Source organism: Trachinotus anak, unplaced genomic scaffold (genome assembly GCF_046630095.1).
Source record: "Trachinotus anak isolate AG129_WGS33_773 ecotype Australia unplaced genomic scaffold, CSIRO_AGI_Tana_v1 ptg000014l, whole genome shotgun sequence".
NCBI classification, from domain to species: domain Eukaryota; kingdom Metazoa; phylum Chordata; class Actinopteri; order Carangiformes; family Carangidae; genus Trachinotus; species Trachinotus anak.
In genome coordinates, this window is record NW_027273865.1 from 16,896,007 (window position 1) to 16,917,787 (window position 21,781).

Consider the following 21,781-nt stretch of genomic DNA (forward strand, 5'->3'; position numbering starts at 1 on the left):
AAATGTCTCTCACGAAGTATTCTGTCCCAAGAGTAATAGGTAGTATTTAATGGTTTGTACAGAACATTAAATATTGCACATTTAGGATGATGTCATAGCTTCCTGTTTTGTTATTTGACATTTTACCTGACATATTACACAATGTCCCAGTGTTCAGAAGTGAAATAATGATAGTATCTCAATTATAACCGCTTCTCAAACCGCTTATCAGACAGTCTGTTCCTTCTTGGGGCACCAAACCTCCTAAACTAAAAAGACACTCCACTAGATATGATCGAATGTCGGATTTTGATCTTCGGACAACTAGCAGCTGCAAGAAGTGCATCCTTGCTATCCAGGACATAAGCAAGATGCCATCATCTTAAGACAAAAAATGAATTGCATTCTGGTAATACAGTGCGAATTGAATATTATTTCTGTTTTAGAAATTTAAATCCCTTACACTACTCGTAAATGGGTAAAGTAATAGAATAACAGTAATTCATTACTGCCCAACACTGCTGGCGAAGCCTCAATCAGGGATGAGGAGCGGGCTGTAGAGGTCTGGTAACCTCATTTCTTCCAACTCAACAACCCCTAATTTTTTTTGTTTCAAACTAGGTTGGTTTTTCTAGTCAGACATCATAAAAAACTATTATATATATACTATTTTGTATTTGTGAAATCACAGCTAAAGTTCCCCTTTAAAGTTGAAGAATGTCTCCCAGGAGGAAGCAAACATCATAATCGGTGAAGATGAACCTCTCTGAAGTTAGCTGCATTGTGTTCATATAACAAGCTGTATCATAGTTAGTTTATTTATTAGTTTATCTTTAGTTTTATGTATTCTGCAGCACACACAATTACACACACACACACACACACACACATATGGCCAGGTGTACCTCTTCCTGCATACATCACTACATCACCCCATTTCCTCCCTCACTGCTAGCGCAGTGTGGGGCTCCAATGTAGCTAACAATGATGCACAGTGCTTCCAGAGGGCTTTTTAATGTTTTACAAGGCTGGTGCTTTAAAATGTATGCAGGCACTTAAGGCTGTAAGGAAACTAAATAAAGCGTGTGATGCAATGCAGGGTTGCCTACCAGGAAAGCGACTAGCAGCTTTAACGCTGCCTGAGTGCACTGAAATGCTCGACCCACGTAGTGGAACTCAGTGAGATGCTGCCTCATTTCAGCTCATTGGGTATTTGTGAGTCTGCATGTGGCAATAGGCTAAAGTTGGTGATTCAGCTGACTTGTGCTGCCCTGTTGCCCTGTGCGGCTCTGAAGTAAGGACAGAAATAGCAGTTACATAAAGGTAGTCAGAAGTGCTGGTGACCAGGGGCAATTTCTTACCCAGGTTTTGACTTAACTCAACAGCAAAACACTTTGTTTCATTTCTTGTTAGAAGCTCAGGAACAATTTGTAACTTTTGCTTGTAGTTCCTGTCAGGAGAACATCATTTGGCCTTCACGTGTCTTTTCCCATTGTTCAACTACAGCAGCAGTTTCAGATCTGCATCTAAAACTGTATTACCAGCAATAGTAAAAATCACAGTAGTAAAAGCAGACATGATGGTCACAGTGGTTGATTACTAACGTGCTCTTTCTCTGTCACTCCTACGTCTCCATTTTACTCTGTCTGTCTCCTCTTCTGTCATTCTTTCACACACTGTTAGAGATCTTTAGGTTTTCCTTCACTGTAGGAGAGAAGAGAACCACAGAAGAATGTGAGATCGTGTGTGTGTATCTGTGCATTTGGATGACAGTGATTGTGATTGTTGATGTAGTTGTCTGCACGAGAAGTGGATAGATAAAGAGAGATGGACTTTTTTTTTTTTCTTCTTCAGTATGTGAAATTTGAACCTCTGCTGCCGTCTGTATTCTTCTCTTACCGTGTGATCTGTGTGTGTGTGTTTGAGAGAGAGAGAGAGAGAGGATTTAGAAAAAATATACCAACTGTACAAAGATACAACCTGACAAATAACTGAGTTTTGCTCATGGCTTTACAACAAAGTTTACAATGTTGGATAGATTGACACCACAGGGGAAACGGACATGTCTCCTTTCTGCTTACCATTCTGTCTTCCATATGCTTGTAAAAAAAAAAAAACAGGAATGAGCCGAAAGAACAAATATGGCTTCCTTCTAGTTTGATGTCTGTACTTTTTTGATGGAGGAGAAAAGGAAGCACAACAATTGCTCTAGAAAAAATAGCTCTATTTGTTAGTTGAAACGTAACCCTAAGGCTGAAATGTCGAATAAACAGAGATACAGCCTGCTGGGACATGGCATTGTAATATATGTGAATCGTTAAATCATCTTTTTTTTCAGATTATCAAAAATTCGTGATGATGTCAGTGGACATGGACAAATTGAGCACAAGTGAAACGACTTTTGTACTTGCCTGATCCACGTCTGTGAGACTTGTGTGAATGTGTATACATGTGTTTTGTGTGTCTGCGTTACAGCGTCTAAGGCGGAGTCTGCCCCCAGGGCTGCTGAGGAGAATCTCATCAACGTGGACCACGACCACCTCAGCTACAGGGCTGCCCACCATTGAGCCAGGCCCTGTACGCCGAGATCGCTCAGCCAGCATCAAACACACCACAGACGGGTAATGTCTCACTGACTGACTCACACACTCACTGCAGCCGAGAGGAACGCAATGACTTTGAATTGTAACAAATCAAGATGACGTTTCAGGGTGACAGTAACTTATTTATCTGACTGTTTTCTTACATCAAACCAGAGAATCCTGGAACAGTTCAGTGATGATGACCATCTCAAAGAGCCGCTCCATGTCTGCCTCCTGTGCTGCCGCTGTCACCTCCAACCATCTCTACAGCAAACCACTGGGAAGACCAGGTGTGTACAAACCCACTTCACACACTGTGTAAAAGTGCAGTATACTGAGTAATGTATGAGGGTAAAAGAGGTCTTTGTTTATATCACATTTTCTAAAATTGGAAACAAATCTTTTTCAGGTTTCCCCCCCTCCAACATATCACCTCTGGGCTCTCCGTGCCCGTCTCCTCCCGTCCAGGGCACTCCTGTCTCCAGTCCTACAATAAAGACATGTTCAGTGCAGCTTCCTGAGCCGGCTGGGCCACTAACAGAGCGGGACCCTGGCTCTGTGGCCCCCAGGAGCCATCACAGAGCCTTAACTCATAGCCAGAGCGCCCCAAGCTCCACCACCCCTCACTGGCGACCTCCATCTCTCTGCGGCAGGTAATTTTGTGTGGAAATGAGTCACTTCATTAGTCTGTATTGAGAGGGCAGGAGCTGTTTCAATAATCAGACTGAATGAACAGGATGGACCAGAGTTTGTTCTCTGAACATGTCAGTGTTTCTCTGCTCTGTTTCTATCAGCTGTGGCAGGCCGTTCAACAATCGACTAAACCACGGGGCAGAATCTGTTGACAAAGGAGACAGAATACCCCATCCAGGTAAACAGCAGAGTGCAGCCTGCAAACTCTGGCGTATGTACAATATTACACGTAACTGTCCACTTCAGCTGCAAAAGGTGATGATAATAAGAAGACACACAGTCACTTGTGGGTTTAAAATTGCCTGTTTCACAGAGTCCAGTAAAAGCAGTGTTGTAGGAGAGATTTGGTCAGTGTTTCCACTAATCCACAAAGACAACACAGTAATGAAGCTTCCAGATTGACAGAAACATCTGTAAATCTTATTGAAGAGAACAATATGTTGTACAACAATATTCTCTCATCTTACAATTTGATTCACCTTCTCCACACTTGCCCTCATTGTAACTTTGGATAATCACCATGATAGTTACATTAAAGTCTCTAAAAATCTCTAAAATGTGTAATGTTCCCCCAGATGAACGTGCAGTAGCTTCATCCGACTATGACAGCACCTACGACAGCACCTATGAGACCAACCACAGTGACAGCAGCGACTTTGCACAGAATGAAGAGGAGGGAGAAGGAGGCAAGAAGCCGTCTGAAGCAAGGGAAGGTTGCAGGGAGTATCCAACAGAGGGCATTGTTCTTCACCCACTCCTGCTATCACCAGAGGTAGGCAGTCAAACAGGTTTAAGTCTCAGTTATCTATAATGAGCTTTAAAACATGCTTCAAAAAAATAAAGACAATGGATTTCTGCACAAGGAAGACACATTTCTTTCTCAAAAAGAGCAAATGAGGAATTTCAGCGATTAGGAATTAGAATTTTTACAATCATGTAACTTTGCGCACTGTCATTGGCAGACATACTGCTTGAAAATCAACAGGACACTTTTGAAAATGCTTTGCCTCAATGCTGGAAACCAACCAGTGGTTATGAACTGGCTTAAACTTGCCTGTTGTTGGCCGTCAGACTGTGGTGACTGAAAAGCTGAAGTGATGAAACTTATTTTCCTGTACCTGCACGTTTGCTTGTATCTTTCTGACCTCTCCTCTGTCCCCTCGATCTTCACCTGTCAGGACAAACCGATCTCGTCCCTGGAGGCTCTAGAGATGCCAGAGCTGGAGCCTCTGATGTGTCAACTCAACAGCTGGAACTTTCCCATTTTCAGTCTAGTGGAGAAGACTCACGGCAGGACAGGCTGCATCCTCAGTCAGGTAAACACTAATTAGTGAGGCTGCAATCCATATGACATTTATTTTATGAAAACATATCAATACTGATTCAATTAAAAGAAACACATATTGACAGAAATTTTCACATACATGTGATTAGCAGCTTAACATGGTAGTGACAGCTGTCAATGCACGAGAAAATGAGAGCAAAAAATCAGTGACAGACATGACTACTTTCTAAAGCTATTGATAACCATAGAAAGGACTGGGCGTAACTCAATACTGCAGGATTGTTTTGGTATATGAGTAGATTTGATTGTTCGGAAAATGTTGCCACAGCTATGAAATGTACTGTAGTTTTGACAGGATAGTCAAATTCACAGGGGATGTACCAGAAAATGCTACTCAGAACCACTCAGATACAGTGTCACTAAAATGCATTATTGCAAAATAAGTATGTTATCCTTCAGATGAGTCAAAATAATACTGGACCCACAAGACTGAGATTTAACAACCCTACTGTGAATGATGCCATTGCTGTGTTAAAATAATTTATGGGGTTTCTTATTGGTCCTGCGTATACATTTAAACCGCTACACATATGATGCTCAGTAGTGATGCTGTTTCCTCGTGTCATGTTTTCAGGTTTCCTATAGGCTCTTTGAGGACACAGGTCTGTTTGAGACCTTCAGGATTCCTGTACAAGAGTTCATGAACTACTTCCATGCTCTGGAGAACGGATACAGGGACATCCCTTGTGAGTAGAGTGTCCCCCATGTTTAAGTGAATTATTGTTATGGAGCATTACCTTTATCTGCCACAAGGTGGACGTACTGATTTGTCGGTGAAATAAAGGCACCGCTAACAGAAACTCTCCGCTTCAGCAGTTTGTGGCATGTTTAGATTTTTCACAGTTTACAATAATATCAAGTTTCCTGATGCTTAAATTCTAGTGTTCAATATCAGAATAGGATCAGCCTATAGGAATAGCCTTTATAAAATAAATTTGTTGAATAAAGTGTTTTTGGTTACATGATCTGTACATTTTGAATGAAATATTAATAATTTTTATACTCCACCTGTTGTAGTTGGTTTTATACCAACCACAGTTTCAGGGAGGCAACTATATTTATGTACAGGAAAAATTGCATTGCATCATACATCATGTACATTTTATCAATCTCCTGTACAGATGTGTGAGCCTGAGACACATCCTGTTAACTACTTTAACTTCGATCTTTTACAATTTCATTATCTCAACTTTAAGATAATAACAGTTGACTGCTATCAATATCAGCCTTTCACAAAGAAGGAATTCAATAAATAAATGCTCTGCTAATTTTACCTGTTGCCATTATGTTTGAAAAAGACCCTGCAATACAGCGTTGAGGAGATATGACCATGAGGGGAGACATTTGCAAGCTACACGAGCCACACTTCTTTGGTAAAAATGCAAAACACTGATGTGAAGCCAAACTTACAGACCTGGTGAGATAACAAGTTAACAGTCTCTCACCCTGTACATTCAACAAATCCTGCCAGGTGCCCAGTAATGTAGGAGAATTGTCTTCCAGTTTAATCATGTCAAACTGTAAAATGGTTAAAACTGCCCCAGCTGAGTGGTAACATCTTGGAGATTCATCGCAGTGGTCTTACTGCCCTCCACTGGTGTGAGTTGGCATTTATTTTATTTTACTTCCCCAGATCACAACCGCATCCATGCCACTGATGTGCTGCATGCTGTTTGGTACCTCACCACTCAGTCTGTGCCCGGCCTGCCCACCTTGCTGACTGAGAACAGGATACACACTGGTAAGAACGTTTTATACACACATTAGTTTCTCATGTACAAACCTCGAGATGGCTCTGTGTCAAAACAAATCCACCCTTAGTGCACCCCTGTGGCTTCAAGGTTCAAGCGCTCAAGCATTCAAGTCATTAACCACAAGGTTACAAAGGGACTGCAGATGTAAATTAGCTTCAAGCTATAATCTGTGGTGCTCAAAATGGTGACATTTATGTTGAAAGCTGCACTTGATACCTTTTAAATAAAATAAATGATAAATAAATTCAGGCCAGGGACCTCTATTTATTATCTCTCTCTCTTTTGGATTTTTAATAGTCACAAAATGGCCCAAAATATCTGTAAAAAAGAAATCCTGCCTCACATTTTGTCTCATTTTAATATGATAGCAAACTATCCCGGTACACCCACTGTCACACCTAACTATATTTATTTTATTTTCTCTCCTGTTGCCATAAACTAGTCTAATAGCCATAAAATACTCTATTAGCAGTTAGGTTTTATAGTAAGTAATCAAAGTAAGTGGCAGCATTTCAGCAGAGAGCACCGTCAGTGACTCTGGATCGCCTGTGTGCTCTCTTTCTGCCCATAGACTCAGAGAATGGCATTACACCTGGTGCCACAGGCTTCCTGGTGTCCAAGATGAACTCTTTGCTGGAGGAAGGCTATGGCTCCCTGGCTGGACTTATCCCAGGTCTGGAGCTCATGGCCCTGTATGTAGCTGCTGCCATGCATGACTATGACCATCCTGGAAGAACCAACGCCTTTCTAGTAGCTACCAGTGCACCGCAGGTAAATAAATAGATGTGCTTCAGTGGACCTGCAGGGCACAAGAAATCGGTGTATTTACTGTTTGTGAATAAAGAGTATGTATAGCAACTTCCCAGCAAACACCAAGCTCAGACATTAATAATCTTATATATCATCGAATGAAATGAGAAGGAGGTCTGCCTGGTATGCATTAGCAATACAAGGCAGCAAGCTTCAGCTATGCAGCAGATAATCATTCATTTAACCATTCATGCCTTTAACACAGTCTGTGTTTATGAAATGTTCTGCAGTATTGATAAGCAGCAGCTCACGATTAGTTCTGTGGTGTCTGAGTGTATCGGCAGTATAACCCTCTGGCACTGTTTAGGTGTCATGATGTGAAGATTAGTAAAACAAGCTGTCAAATGAAATATTTTGTAACACCTTGCTGAATATCAAATGTATGGATAAATGTGAATGAGACTGCTTATCCCTTGTATTTAAGCTTGATTACAAGAAAATTAAGTATTTGAATTTGAACATTCATGATATTCGAAGGTTAGTTTTTATATTTCATTACAGCTTGATAAGACTCAAAATGATCAAAATGCAAATTCCAATTAACATTAAAAATATGAATAAGCTCAGCGATTACAAGGAAGTAATTCACAATTAATACCAAAATACTGCTACTACACACTATATGTAGAAGTCATTATAGTTATAGAGCAAGAGTTAAAAAAGCAGCCACTAGAATCCGCACCACACAAAATCTGGATGCAGGTCAGGGTTTAAGGGCTTTAAATAAATCAAAATTTGTTATCAATTTAAGGCCTAAATCAAGTCATATCAAATCCAAAGTAAACTTCTGTGGGTTTCCCATTGAAGACCAGCACTGAATGTTGATTTCACTTTCTCCTCCTCCACTGTAGGCCCTTCTCTACAATGACAGATCGGTCTTGGAAAACCATCATGCAGCTTCGGCTTGGAACCTCTTCATGTCTCGACCCGAGTATAACTTTCTGGTTAACCTTGAACATGTGGAGTTCAAGCGCTTCCGATTCCTAGTCATTGAAGCCATCTTGGCCACTGACCTCAAAAAGCACTTTGATTTCCTCGCAGAGTTTAATGCAAAGGTAAACATTTGAATCTGCCACACAAACTGTAGGAAAAAGTGACCATCCACCATCCAGCTGTAATTACTGTTGTGTCTCTTCTCTAATATTTTGATCTGTTCCTTTCTTAAAAATGTTTTTTTTTCCTCCAGATTGTCCTAAATTTATGTTGACAACCAATCAGTAGGGAATTCCTTACAATCCATAACTGTGTTTCTCTTTTTGTACACGTTCCTCCCTGTGAACATCTCCCCAGGTGGGTGATGAAGGAGTGTCTGGTATTGATTGGACCAACGAAAATGACCGATTGCTGGTGTGCCAGATTTGCATCAAGCTGGCTGATGTCAATGGACCGCTGAAGTGTAAGGAGCTTCACCTGCAGTGGACAGAGGGGATCGTCAATGAATTCTACGAACAAGTATGCATATAAAAATGTCTGCAATCTAATGGGAATAAATGGTCGTTAGCTGGTCTGATGAATAAAACATCACTTTTAAATCAGTAGCACTGAAATCATTCAAATCAGTAGAACTGAAACATATCCATGTGCAAAAATTGTTGCTAACAGAGGAGAAAAAAATACACAAAGCTGGTATTTTATTAGTTACACCGAATTAGAATGAATACACTCTAATACAATAGTCCTGTAATAAATTCTACCTTCACAGTTATAATGTTCAGCTCCTACTGACACAGATTTAGAGAGGTGCTGATTCAACTTCAGGATCATTTTGGAGGATGTAGTTTTTGAACTGTATTGCATTATACATAGATATGTTGATGTTTTCTAGCTAACCCTTAGTGATATAAATTAGCTGGGCAAAATAATAGAAACAGCACTCCTGTACAATTCAGCAGCACCACAAACTGCATCCTCCAAAATGATCATAAAGTTGAATCACCTCCTTTCCAAAAAAAACCCTTCATGAATTTAGGATTTATTACAGACTGCTATATTAGACTGTATCAGTTTTACCTTGGTGTTCCTAATAAACTTCACTTTGGAATTTGACCAATTCAAACATAATGAAAATAATAACAAATAATAAAAAGGATAAAAATGGCCTTTTAATGCTACATTGAACCCATGAGGCACTTTCTCCTTTTGCTTGCCTTCTTCTACAGGAAGGTCATAAGTTGACTGCAAAGCAGCACCTCTGCAGCTGACGGGGATTTAGGCTGCTGAAAGACTGCTGTTTTGTGTTTACCTGCATGTTCCCACTAGAATATTCAAAACACTTACCTACTAGCTCATGAATTTGTTAGAGACTATAGTAGACAGATGCCTGGCAACAAATCCTCCTCTAAACTAACAATGCCTCGGATTGATTAGTTCAAGTCGATAAAGATCAAATCTGATTAGTCAGAGAGCTATGATTACTTGCCTAGCAACATGTGTGGTATAAGTATAAGTGGTATAACACTAATTAGAGATTTTTGAGCCAGAATTGAAACTAATGCAGTTTTTTTCTCAGTGGTATCCATAATATTCATTCTTCTCAAAATGTAAAATCTTTGTATTTGTACACAGCCATACAGGCTATAGCAGAAGTTTGTTTGTTTATTTTGTTTATTCAATTTCTAATGAATGGAGTACCATTGTACCTAGTACATCAGACCTCTGTGTATCTGCGACAAACCTCTAATCAGAACAGCACTATTAATGAAAACGTCCTCCCTCTGATCTGTGTCTAATGCTTAGCATTCTGCCATTTCTCTCAAACCTTCTGTTCACTTCTCATAATAGCTTTGAGAATTATGTATGTCCTATGAGCGGGAGCATCAGGGGGTGTGTGAAGTGAGCGAGAGCGGGTGAGAGACAGAGGATGTGCATATGTTTTCCTCTTCAGAGGGGAGAAGGATGACCTAAATATGTCATCCTTGACAGCGCTCACTCACAGCCACACAGGAAGATCACAAGGATGGCACTCTGTGGCAACAGAGTCGGTACAGATGTGTGTGTACGCACACACACCCACACACATACAAATACTTTAACGTTATGCTCTGCAATGCACCACTTTAATATTCAAATCATTAGCACCCCACTCATGTTCTTACTATACATACACACACACACCTCACAGGAACCACTAGTGCAGTGCACTGACGCCATCCAGGTTTCTGGTTGCCATAGCGATTGAAACCCTTGCCCCTCTGACCTCCTACTGAATTGCTTTCAAAGCCCTGACATTAGAAAACAAACACAAAAGCATAATACATGACCGTCACAATGTGTGAAAGTACAATATAAACAGACACTATGTAACATAAGACACAGTCTGATGGAACTGCCTGTATTATTAACCAAGAAAATCAATTCATGCTGTTCCATTTTTCATTTATGTCCTGTCAAGATCGATGCTGGAGCCACTCAACCAATCAGCAGAATAAATTCAAAGATGAGATCCCAGTCATATTGGCTGTAAAAGACACATGTTCATCACAGCTCTGCCTTTATGGAAGCAAAATAAAAAAATGAATGAATGACAAATATCCTAAGGACGAAGACAGAACAGCAAGGCTACACTTTGACCTCTATTACAATAAGATTACAAACCTTTGATATATTTTGGGGAGTTTGACTTTTGTGGTTATTACATCCAGTCTGCACTTATTTGGTGATAAAAAATAATTACTCTAAACTAATATTTATTGATATTAATAATGGTGACCTTGCAGGTACAAATACACTGATTTCATCATTGAGGTAAACCTCTGCAAACAGTTGCATTTACATCACCGATACCTACAGAACAGCCATTGATGTTTTTCTATTTGAAGTCTTCTTGACCTACTTTCAGGAGGCTGTACCCAGAGGCAGTGTGTCTGGGACTTTGTGTGCGTGCCAGTGGAGTTGTACAGTGGACAAACTGTGTATCTAAGTTTAAACAACTTAAGACAACTTGAGTGATATAGACTTCATCCAACATGTTTGAGCCTGAGATCATTTTAAAACAATATATTTATCTGTAATTCAATTTATGTAATGTGGTACTTTTCTTAATAGTGGAATAATGAAACACAGAAAGAATTATTCACAAAAAATAGAAAGGAAGTTAAAGATGTTTGTCTGAGTTCATCAGACAAAGTGTTTTAATGTCTGCAAGTATTTCACTGTAAAAGGCTGTCAGTAAGGTATTAAATGAATTCAGTTGCCAGGGTTTTGTACTTGTTGACAAGTAACCATGCCATATGTTTCCTTTCGTAAACAGCACTTTGAATATTTAATCCAGTAACAGAGCAAACCGAAAAGACTGACCTACGTTTGTGCTATTTTTAATGCAATTATCAGCTGTCATCTGTCACTTGCTCTGTTGCTCATGAAGTGAAAAGCTTTTGACACCAGAAAAAAATCAAATGAAATAGTTGTTGATCAAGATTTTGACTGTTTATAGTGACTTTAAGTGGACTGAAACAGAAGTTTAAAAATCTCTGTTCTCTACTAATTTCAAGACAGTTTAACATCGAAATGCCTCATGAGTTCTTAAGAAGCGGTGTTCAGCAGATTGAAGAGACTGCAGGATTCATTTCAAACCACTAACTTTTCCTTTGTCCTGAAGCTATCTTGAAATCTCATCACTGTACAACAGAAATGTTTCATTTTCCTTTACATTTATATTTTATTATTTCTGTGCACCTGATTTATTTGCCATGTTTGTGCCCTTCTAGGGTGATGAAGAAGCAAGCCTGGGCCTTCCCATCAGCCCATTCATGGACCGGTCCGCTCCGCAGCTCGCTAAACTACAGGAGTCGTTCATCACTCACATAGTAGGACCTCTGTGTTCGTCATACGCCTCTGCTGCTCTTATGCCAGGACGCTGGGTTGACCCACCCAAGGGAGAGATGGAGTCAGAGGAGGCAAAGGAAGAACAAGTTACAGAGGAGGAGGAAGAAGACACGGCAGATGAGGACGCATCAACAAGTTCTGACAACTCGCGTATGTCAACCTCTTGGTTACTCATGTTGCGGATGATATGTCACTGATTATATTGACTTGCATTTGGCCCCTGATAATATCGGTCTGAGTATTTTCGCAGCTTAAGTCCTGAGGATATTTGACTGCACTTGGAGAGTGTGTCTGTTCTTTGTTTTTTTTTTCTCATCTCTTTGGGTAAAAGTAAGGTCAAGTGAAGATTCAAAAACAGAATTGTACTGTTGGTGAACTTTTTTTTTAGGCTGGGAGTCACAAAAGGAAATCAATCACTGAGCTTAGTCTGAAAGTTTTAGTGGTCGCTTGATTTAAGTCTTGGTGGATTTGGAGAGGAACAGGATCAAACCCTTAAGCCCATGTGAAGCCATATCCAAGTAATGCCCTGTTTCACCTCTGCTTTATTCACCATGTTCACCAAAATTAATTCCTAAATGGAACATTAAGGCCAGGGTATTGTTTCTTGATTAATATTAAAAAGGTGGTTTCAAAGTATTCATGTGCAAGAGAGAACTGATATCGACTTTATCATTATTTATAATGCAGCACATTGTGTAGAGTTACAACTAGTTTCCTCATCTTGTTGTACTTGACCCATTCAAACTGGTTCAAAGGTGAGCTTTAGATTCCTACAGCTGTGTTGTATTTAGAAAAGATGCCAACAGAGCCTACTTTGTCATAGACATAGACATAGTTTGGAATTTTGGGGAATATGTTTATTCCTGTTCTTTCTGAGTGTCAGAAGAGAGGATTGATGTGGAGCTGCTCAGTGAGCAGCAGGTCAGATTGTAATTGTACTGTGCGGCTTCCGGGTGTGAATGTGTGTAACTCATGTGAATGTGATGAGTGCATTGCTGTAAACGAGAGGTTGCCTCTCAGTCAAACTACCCTGAATAAATAAAGGTTAAAAATGAGACAGTTAGCTTAGCTTAGCATAAAGACTGGAAACACAGGGAAAATAACAGTGAGCCTCTGTTCAAAGATGCACTTACCCTCCCAAAAATCCACAACTTGTTTTTTACTTTTTTTTTTTTTTTTTACATTTAATTACATTTTTGCACAGATTATTGCAGACAAGATATAATCTGTTAGTGAGCTTTACAGGTGCTGCTGGCAGATATTTCAGATATTTCCCTATTTCCAGTCTTTGTGCTAAGCTAACCGGCTGCTGGCAGTCATCTTTAAAGTACAAACAGGAGACTGGTGTCTACAGATGTAAATTAGCATCTGCTACGATCCAGCATGTTTACATTGTGTATTTTGTACTGATGTTCATTAACATGCATCAAGTAAACAAATGAATAAATAAGGCAATATTTCCATGTAACTCTAAGAAAGCGAACAAGTATTTTTCTGAAAATGCCAAACTATTAATTTAAGGTCATGTTCTTTCGGAGGAGCTTGTCTAACTGTTGGTTTTGTGTTCGACAGAGCGGCAAGAAACCAAAAAGGTGAGCAGGAGGAAAGTCTTTTGCCAGATCACACAACATATTTTGGAAAACCATGAAATGTGGAAAAGAGTGATTGCCACAGAAGCCCAGGAAGAGGCCCAGAAAGGGGACCCAAACTGCATCGGCAGCCCCACTGATCCAATCACAGCCATTCATGAGGAAGAGGAAGAGCAAGCAAGCAAAGAGGAGTCGTCGACTGACGGTCTCGATGAAACGGAAGAGGTGCCGGCTTTAGAGGAAGAGGAAATCCTTCCGCAATCAGAGACTTCAGGGGAAAAAGAGGACGAACCAGAGTGATATGATGAACTTTGACCTCCTCTTAAACCAGGAATCTGAACGTTGTCTAAAAATGTTTGTTTCTTTCCTAACTAAACTCTTGATATGGTAGCCAGCACATCACTTTGACACAACACTGTAGAAGATGTTTTGGGTAATATGTGCCTAACAAAAACAGGGTTTGAGGACAGGGATGATGTATGCCCAGTGCATCATAGAGGACATAGAGAGAGGTGAGATGGGCAAAAGATGAAGTGACTAAGAGGCAAAAGAAGCTGAAAAAGAAAAAGAGGATGATTGGGACTGTGTTTGTTTTTGTTGTAGTGTTTGTTTTAGTCTGGATCTGGTGCCCTGCCCTCACCCAGGCTGCCCATCCTGCACTATGAGCCAACCACGCTGATTCACGCATTCACTCCACCAGTGATTAATACACTGTCACAAGCGCCCCCCCCCCCCCCCCCCCCCCCACCCTTCTTGTTGCTCCCATGCTATCAGCAAACTGTGGAGCCCCCGGCTGGTTGAGGATGTGCAACAAGCCCCTTCTCCTTGAAGACAATGGGATGAAAGCCAGGGAAAAAGCTGTGTCCACTGAGGCTCAGCCATGTGGATTTCAGAGGGAGATGGAAAAAAGAGCCAGTTGTATTGCATTGTGTATACAGACATACACCCACACAAGCGTCACAGACACACATGCTCACGGACACACACACACACACACACACACACACACACACACACAATGCTACAGTGGAAACACATTCCTAACACAGAACTGAGAGAAGTTTAACAAAGAACCTTGTTGCTATAAAAGCTTTATTCTCGCTCAAAGAAAAACATACAAAACAATGTTTTGTCCACGTCAAACAATGCTTGTCCCCAGTCGCATGTTTTCTCCCTGTCTTTTGTTAGTCACAGTCAGTCCAGTGCACCAACACATTTCCAGGGCACACAACTCAGGAAGGCAGAGATCTGAGAAAAAAAAAAAATGAAAAGGACTTGCAGTGTCCTCGTCCTTTTACTTTCCACTGCTTCAATTCGATTTTCTTTCTGTGCAGTTTGAGATGTTATAGATTAACTGATGTCACTAGATACATGGTTCCCTTTGTGCATGACAAAGAAGAGACAAAGGTAAACAAGAGTATTGATCACATTACACTGTCTGTCACAATTTTATTTCATGTTGTCTGTAAACTACAGCACAGCAGATCACACTCTTAACCACATACAAACTAACACACAAAATACAAAACTAGGTAATAAGGTAATGTGTTTTGTTAAGGAAATATCATTTGTATCCATATTTTATGTAACTTCCCAACGTGTTTGCTTAATCTTTACAGTAATATACTCTCTAATGACAAGAATTCTTTATAATTTCTAACCTGGTATGTAGGCCAAATGCTTCAGAAAGTGAGTAATCCAGTAAGCCATAGTGGCCCAGGCCAGAGCTGATTCACAGCTCCAAATCACCCAAGCAGATTTACGTCAATAAGACATAAAAAATAAAAAAATAAATAAAAAAAAAATTCAAAAAAAACCCTGTGGTGCCTATTGCCATCCAGGATATGCTGTGTGCAAGAAACTACGTAGAAGTCTCAATCAAATCTATATTATTCAAACTTTCATTATTACTATTATTATTACACATAAAGAAAGTTCTGCAAAATAATGTATCCAGCCACAGCTGCGTAAGTGTATAAAGTTAATAAATATATGTTTTTAATTATTCTTTTATCGAGACAAGTTAAATCAAATGTAGGACTAATGTAGTGTAACCCTCATAGTCTCAAATGCTGCTGTTGGTAATACTCTGTCACTGTCAAAATCAAAATCTCAGTATTTTGTCAGCTGTCTGTAGTCAGTCCTCAATAAGAGCAAATAGTAATGGCAGAATGAGAGATGTAAGAATTTTACACAGTGAAGAAGATGTCTGCACAATTTCTTAAGGCAAGCAGACTCACCACACCTCATGGCTTAACTGGTGGTGTCATGCTTTCCTTTGATGTCCCCAGATTCAGATTGGTGGTAATGGAGGAAATGTGTGAACAAGGAGAACAACCTTAGTAATGAGGCTTAGTAATGAAAGATGAAGGAGAAGGAGGAGCCCTTTAGCTTGACTTGTAGCTGCTTATGAGGGGTCAGAGGGGTCTCATATCTTTTGTCACATTTCTGCAGATTGCTCTGGCTGTAACTCTTTGAAGATGAGCCAGTTTGTGCAGATTCAAAATCATGTGATGCTTTATATTTCCAAGTCTGCAAAATGTCTTACAGGGACTTGCAGTACGGTGTATTTAATCTGACATTGGAAAAGCAACAGGAGCAGATTTAAGGATGCTTTGTGTCTACACTTACGGATCTGCAGCAGGTACTTTGTGTCAAAACTGCAAAGTGAACAAAGGCACATGTTGAAAGACTTGGATTTAGACAGCACTTTTTGGAGAAGCTGCCTGAGACTGAGGTAAAGCAGAATAGGGAGTGTTTATATCTGTAGTGGCACGAGTTGTCTGAGCAGCATTAACCTGTGATTCTGCTTCAGCACTGTAGCCGGGGGGGGGGTTTGCAACAATGTAGTTGACAAAAAAAAGATGTGCACATGAGATGATAGAAGATTCCCAGGAGTACCGAAGTGTTTTAAGACACCAAGACGTTCACAAACAAAAAAGCAAACGCATGATTTGAAGCCATACAAGTTGAGAGTGGCGGGTGAGCTCCTGGGTGAAGGTCGATCACTCTGATCAGAACACCAGGGAGGGGAACGCTTTTAAGTCTGAAACAATAACATCAACGACAAGAAACCGCATCTAGAAATACCATAAGATAGAAAGGAAAACCTCCAGCATAGATACAAAACACTTTTTATGCTGGATAAAAACAGACTAAAGGGACTGATTAAACAGGCTTATTTGCAGACACTGTCTAAGTTTTTACTGGCTGAACATGCCCTGCTGTGACCCAATTTCTTAACTCAATTAGAGTTTGCTAATGTTAATACTGTCTAAATCCTCAGCTGTATCCATTGCACTGTTATCAAAATGCCCATTGTGCAAAGGAGAGCTAAACTGTGCAACATAATGCCCTTGACTGCTTATTCCCTGTACTTACAAAAGGGTGCAGTGGTTGAGCTTGTTTTTACTGCTATGAAAAAGAAAGCCTGTGCAATCCAGAGCCTGAGCTTATTGTTCATGTTTCAGTTCAAGTCGAACGCTCTTAATAGGTGTTTTAAGTCTGTCTGTTCATTTATCTATTAATTTTCATTTACAATCACTGTTGCAGACAACAAATGAACTTTTATTTTGGAAAAACGAAGCTAGGTTTCATTTTACAAACTACAGTCCAGCATAATACAAAATCAAAAGCAAATTACCTCCAGCATTGATGTGAATCAGACAGGAAACCCTTAACAAAAGTAGTCCATGGTAAAAAGCTAATGTTGCTTAGCAACAGAAAAAAGGAAAAGGCAAAGTGATATCTGACCCTGAAACAATGTGTGTCTTACCTGCCAACACAAATGGCAGCAGTGTATTTTGTAGCGTATGCAGCAAGACGCACTTGGATTCACAAGTCTCCTTCTGGACCAAATGTCTTCCAGCAGCCTCTCCTTGCATTGGCTTGTCATGACAAGTGTACCTGTAGCAGTACAAATGTCCTGTAAACATCAGCTGATGCACAACAGAGCTTCACAGCTGTGGGTCATAAGGCATCAACCGGGGTGTTTTAGCCGAGCATTTCTGAAGCTCTGTACAGCAACATAGTCGTTCTAAAAATAACCGAGACTGTAAAAAGCTCTGCAACCCTCCTGCCTCCAAACGGCATTTAAGCAGACGTGAATGAGCTTGAGCACCATGCAATGTAAATATCCTACCCAACATGCAGTGTATCAGTGCTTCACTTGCAGTCTAATGTGCATACCATTGCAATGGATTTTTTCTTCATATCTCACACGTGTACTATCCCATGCTCCACCCTTCAGTTTTCTGCTTGAATTCTACATAATCAGAGAAATCAAAGCTCACTAGGGATCAATAGATGCTTCCCACCTCTGATGTCCCCCTTAGTGTGGCCTGCCTCACTAACTTTGTACTCTACAGTGCAGCAATCAAAGAGACTTCATCAAAGCTGTGATAGAATTTGGAGGTTGCTATTTTTCTCATAAACAGTCCAAAATATTAGAGCTTGTTTATGTAGCCATTTAGTGAGTTTTGACCAAGCTATATGGGCGTGCTCAACTGCTTCCTTCAGGTCTTTTTGAAAATTATGCCAAACATACAGTGTTTTTGCAAGTTTTAACTTCTTAACTACAGATCATATAAACACAACATGGTTAATGACAATTTTCAAATGCAGGCTTTACAGTATTAGATGTTTTAAAAGTAATCTTTCCTAGATTTCCAGGCAGCCATTGGTTTCATTTCAGTACAGTATGTAAATCTATTGGCAAACTCTCAAAACTTGCATGAGTTTAAAAAATGCATCATGGTGAGTTGTAGGTCTGCATTATTTTTGACAGTGTTTCATTACTGTTACAACCATAATGCAGTTTAAGTGTAGATGGATTTGAGAATTCCTCATTACTGCATTATTTCCTTACTTTACAACAATAACATTTTATATATTCATGCAGACATGGCTTTCACTGAGCTGGATTACATAATTTAAAAACATTGTACATGAATAAATGGAAACCAGTGGACACCTGGAATTGCCTGCATTGTTAGCAAAGTGGTTACTTTGGCAATGTTAAACATACAGTAACTGATTTGTAGTAAATGGGTCAACACCTGTAAAACCACTGGAATGGTTACATAATCTCTTGAGAAGCTTTGTGATTAAATTATTTTTAAATCCTAAATACTGTAGATTAAATCCAGATTCTTGACCATCACAACATAAAAGCTCATGGCATCTGTTGGCTTTTTGGTCTTGGTCATCACAGGTAGACTGGCCAGTGGTTTTTACCAAACAATCGTGGGGCATTCATAACCCTGCTTCCTCTTGTTTTACAAATATTTCATAGCAGAAAATGATAGAATATAGAATAATAATAGAAAATAAATGTCCAGGGTCTAAAAGTCCAACTTTTAGTTTATCAAAGCCAGTATCAGTGGTTTCTTGTAAAGAAGAAGAAGAAGGGGATTGCTGCACACTGGATTAACTTGTGCAAACCAAAGAAACTTTTTGAACTTTGTGGTTTTTTGTGATTTGCACAAAATGAGCCCTAAAAAAGGAGCATGTTTCTTGCATCTTCATTTCTGTCAGTGTTATCCAGAACCTGGTGAGGGTGTCTGGATATGTATTAACTTTGTTCTGATGTGAAGACAGGGCAGATTAAAGCAACATAAGAACCATCTTAGCGTTCATCTATCAGACTGGAGCTCATGGTGTTGTCCACGTCTCCAGTGTCTGTTATTTCACTGCCGTTTCAATAGGCAGCAGTAGCACTACAATGGAACAGACTAACTGTTCTGTTCTCAGACTGAAGCCCTTGTAGTTTCTTTTTGATGGTTTGAACCAAAAAAAATGTCCTTTTTTGTATTGTTTGTTGTTTTAGCCATTTTAAAGGGGAGCTATGCTCCTGTGCCATAACATTGTCACATGTATGTATGTATACATTGTTTGAATGCTTTATTTGTCAGCTTCCCTTGTTTGCCACAAAGGAAACCAAAACAAACTTTTTTTTTTCACCACCTTTAAAGTAAGACAAACAAGGCTGGTAAGTTTTTATCTACTATAGCAGGCGCTTCACAGACTCGATTCTTTTCTTCTCTCCAGTATCTTGCACTTAACACATGTAGCAATACCTACAGGATGGGGAAATTGTGTGTTTCACCAGTATTTGTTTAAGTGGAATATGATATTTTATTTCTAGATATTGTTTGACTTTGTATAAAAAAAATATATACTGTACAGATTCAAAAGTATATTACAACAAAAAACTTTTAGAAAAATATTTATTTTTACCGTTTTGTAATTTAGACACAATACTGTAGCTCCTCTATTGCCAGACTTACTGGAAGTGCCTCTCAACAATGTATTACAAAGTAACTATACAATATATTGGGATTATTAGAACCTGTCACTAGCAGAGCAGTGTTGATGTTGTAATGTGAATATTGTTGAATAATAAGATTTATAAATGCTGCACACGTGTCTGTCTTGTTCTTAAGCCTTTTCTCCAAAATCTCATGCGAGGATTTCCAGTTAGACTCTCCTTCATATTTATAACACATTTTTAAATGACCGAGTTAAAATTGTAATGAGATAACACTGTAAAATAGCTGTTTGACTTAATGTGAGTTACAATTCTACCAATACACTGATCATATATTTTCAGCTGGTAATGAACACGTACTCTATACCTGCTTCATTAAAGTATCTCCTCCAGTCTTGTTGGTCCATAATTAATTATTAATTGCTTGACATATTATAGCCAGTCCTAGCTAACATATAGCACAACCTCTATGCCTTTAGCTCATTTAATTGTAGCTCTGACCATATGTGCTGATAACTGTAATAATGATTAGAGGTTTATGTATTTTCTGCTTGGTTGAACCGTGTGGTTATAATTAAATTGCTCACACTATGTGCAATGGATGTGTAGCTAAGTGCAATACAGGAACACTGCAATGCAGTAGCACTGTTGTACACACTGTTAAGAGAACAGTGAGTGTCAACAAAAACAGACCATCTATTATCTTTATTATTTTTACTCATATTCTCAGTAGGAGCAGACAAATTAATATAGATATTTATGATCTCTAATCTAACAGACTAACATTTTACTTGAATGTCAGAGAACATGTTAACTTCCCCCAGACAGCACCAGCTCTGGCAGCCTACTGCTTCCACCACTGAGCCTTTGTGATGATGAGAACAAATGCAGGAAAGGCAGACAGGGAGCCACAAAGGGTCATGCACTATACATCCGATTGTAAGTGACATCTAATTGGTGGAGGGCTTAAGTTTGCAACATGGCTTGGCCAGTACAGTTGGCCATAATTAAGTCATCATTATTATTTCATTTGCTCATTCACATGGAGGGTCTTTCATTAAGCGTCCTTCCAAACCAACACCGAGTCAGCATGAATACAGGCTTTCATGCACACATGACAAAATTATAGGTTACACTGTATCTTGGAATGAACATGGTGAGAAAACAGTATGTTTGACTTCATAATGGAACGTTCTGTCCTTGATAATATCACGGTTATGCCATATTTTCTCCACTTGTTGATAAATGTCTTCACCGTGCTCGATGGTAAATCTAATGCCTTAGAAATTCATTTGTTCCCCTCTCCTGATCGATACCTTCAACAGCAGCATCACTTTTAAGTTATAGACACTTTAATTGATGGCAGGTGCTTACTAACTACTATTTAACACAAGTTTGAATCAAATTTGCCAATTTGCCAAACATTTGCTTGGAATCAAAGGTCAAAGGTCATTGTGACCTCACAAAACACATTTTTGGCCATAACTCACAAATTCATATCAGTCATGGCATCTTCTCTGGACTGACTGCTACTTGGTACAAATATATTTTCTTTGTTTGTTACATACTGCACACTACATGTATGAACACTACTAAAATATTTAAATTTGAAGGTGTAAGTGAGAATACCAGAAATACCTCACTGTAGTGATTATCTTCTGTAGAGTATTTGATAAATTGACTATGTTCTGTCTAGTATAGATCGAAAGTAATCCCTTTGCTAATCCTGTTTCTATGAAGCTGCCTTCTCTTTGAAGTGCTCCTTGTCTGATCAATTTTGCCTCATCCTTTGGAATTTTCCAGTCCGTGAGTTAAATATCAAGAGACATCCTTTTCTTCCGTCTACTCTGTGAAGTAAGAACATGGGGTAAGTAAGTGTCATTCAAACTTTCATATCAACATATTGCCCGTGATCTTTATGGCATGTTAAGTTTCAA

General features: G+C 39.4%; 1 protein-coding gene across 3 annotated transcripts in view; it reads left to right on the forward strand.

Moving 5' to 3' along the window:
• The window catches only part of LOC139631846 (cGMP-inhibited 3',5'-cyclic phosphodiesterase 3A-like), a 54,675-nt gene extending 34,681 nt beyond the window's left edge, over positions 1-19,994 (forward strand). For all 3 annotated transcript variants that reach the window (XM_071496454.1, XM_071496455.1, XM_071496456.1), the window contains 13 exons: positions 2,455-2,600; positions 2,736-2,851; positions 2,971-3,214; positions 3,356-3,432; positions 3,830-4,026; positions 4,433-4,570; positions 5,174-5,285; positions 6,233-6,340; positions 6,925-7,124; positions 8,015-8,218; positions 8,454-8,615; positions 11,870-12,137; positions 13,560-19,994. In XM_071496454.1, coding sequence (XP_071352555.1) covers positions 2,455-2,600; positions 2,736-2,851; positions 2,971-3,214; positions 3,356-3,432; positions 3,830-4,026; positions 4,433-4,570; positions 5,174-5,285; positions 6,233-6,340; positions 6,925-7,124; positions 8,015-8,218; positions 8,454-8,615; positions 11,870-12,137; positions 13,560-13,876 — 2,289 coding nt within the window. In that variant the 3' untranslated portion in view covers positions 13,877-19,994. The remainder of the gene's footprint in view (positions 1-2,454; positions 2,601-2,735; positions 2,852-2,970; positions 3,215-3,355; positions 3,433-3,829; positions 4,027-4,432; positions 4,571-5,173; positions 5,286-6,232; positions 6,341-6,924; positions 7,125-8,014; positions 8,219-8,453; positions 8,616-11,869; positions 12,138-13,559) is intronic.
• The last annotated feature ends 1,787 nt before the right edge of the window (positions 19,995-21,781 follow it).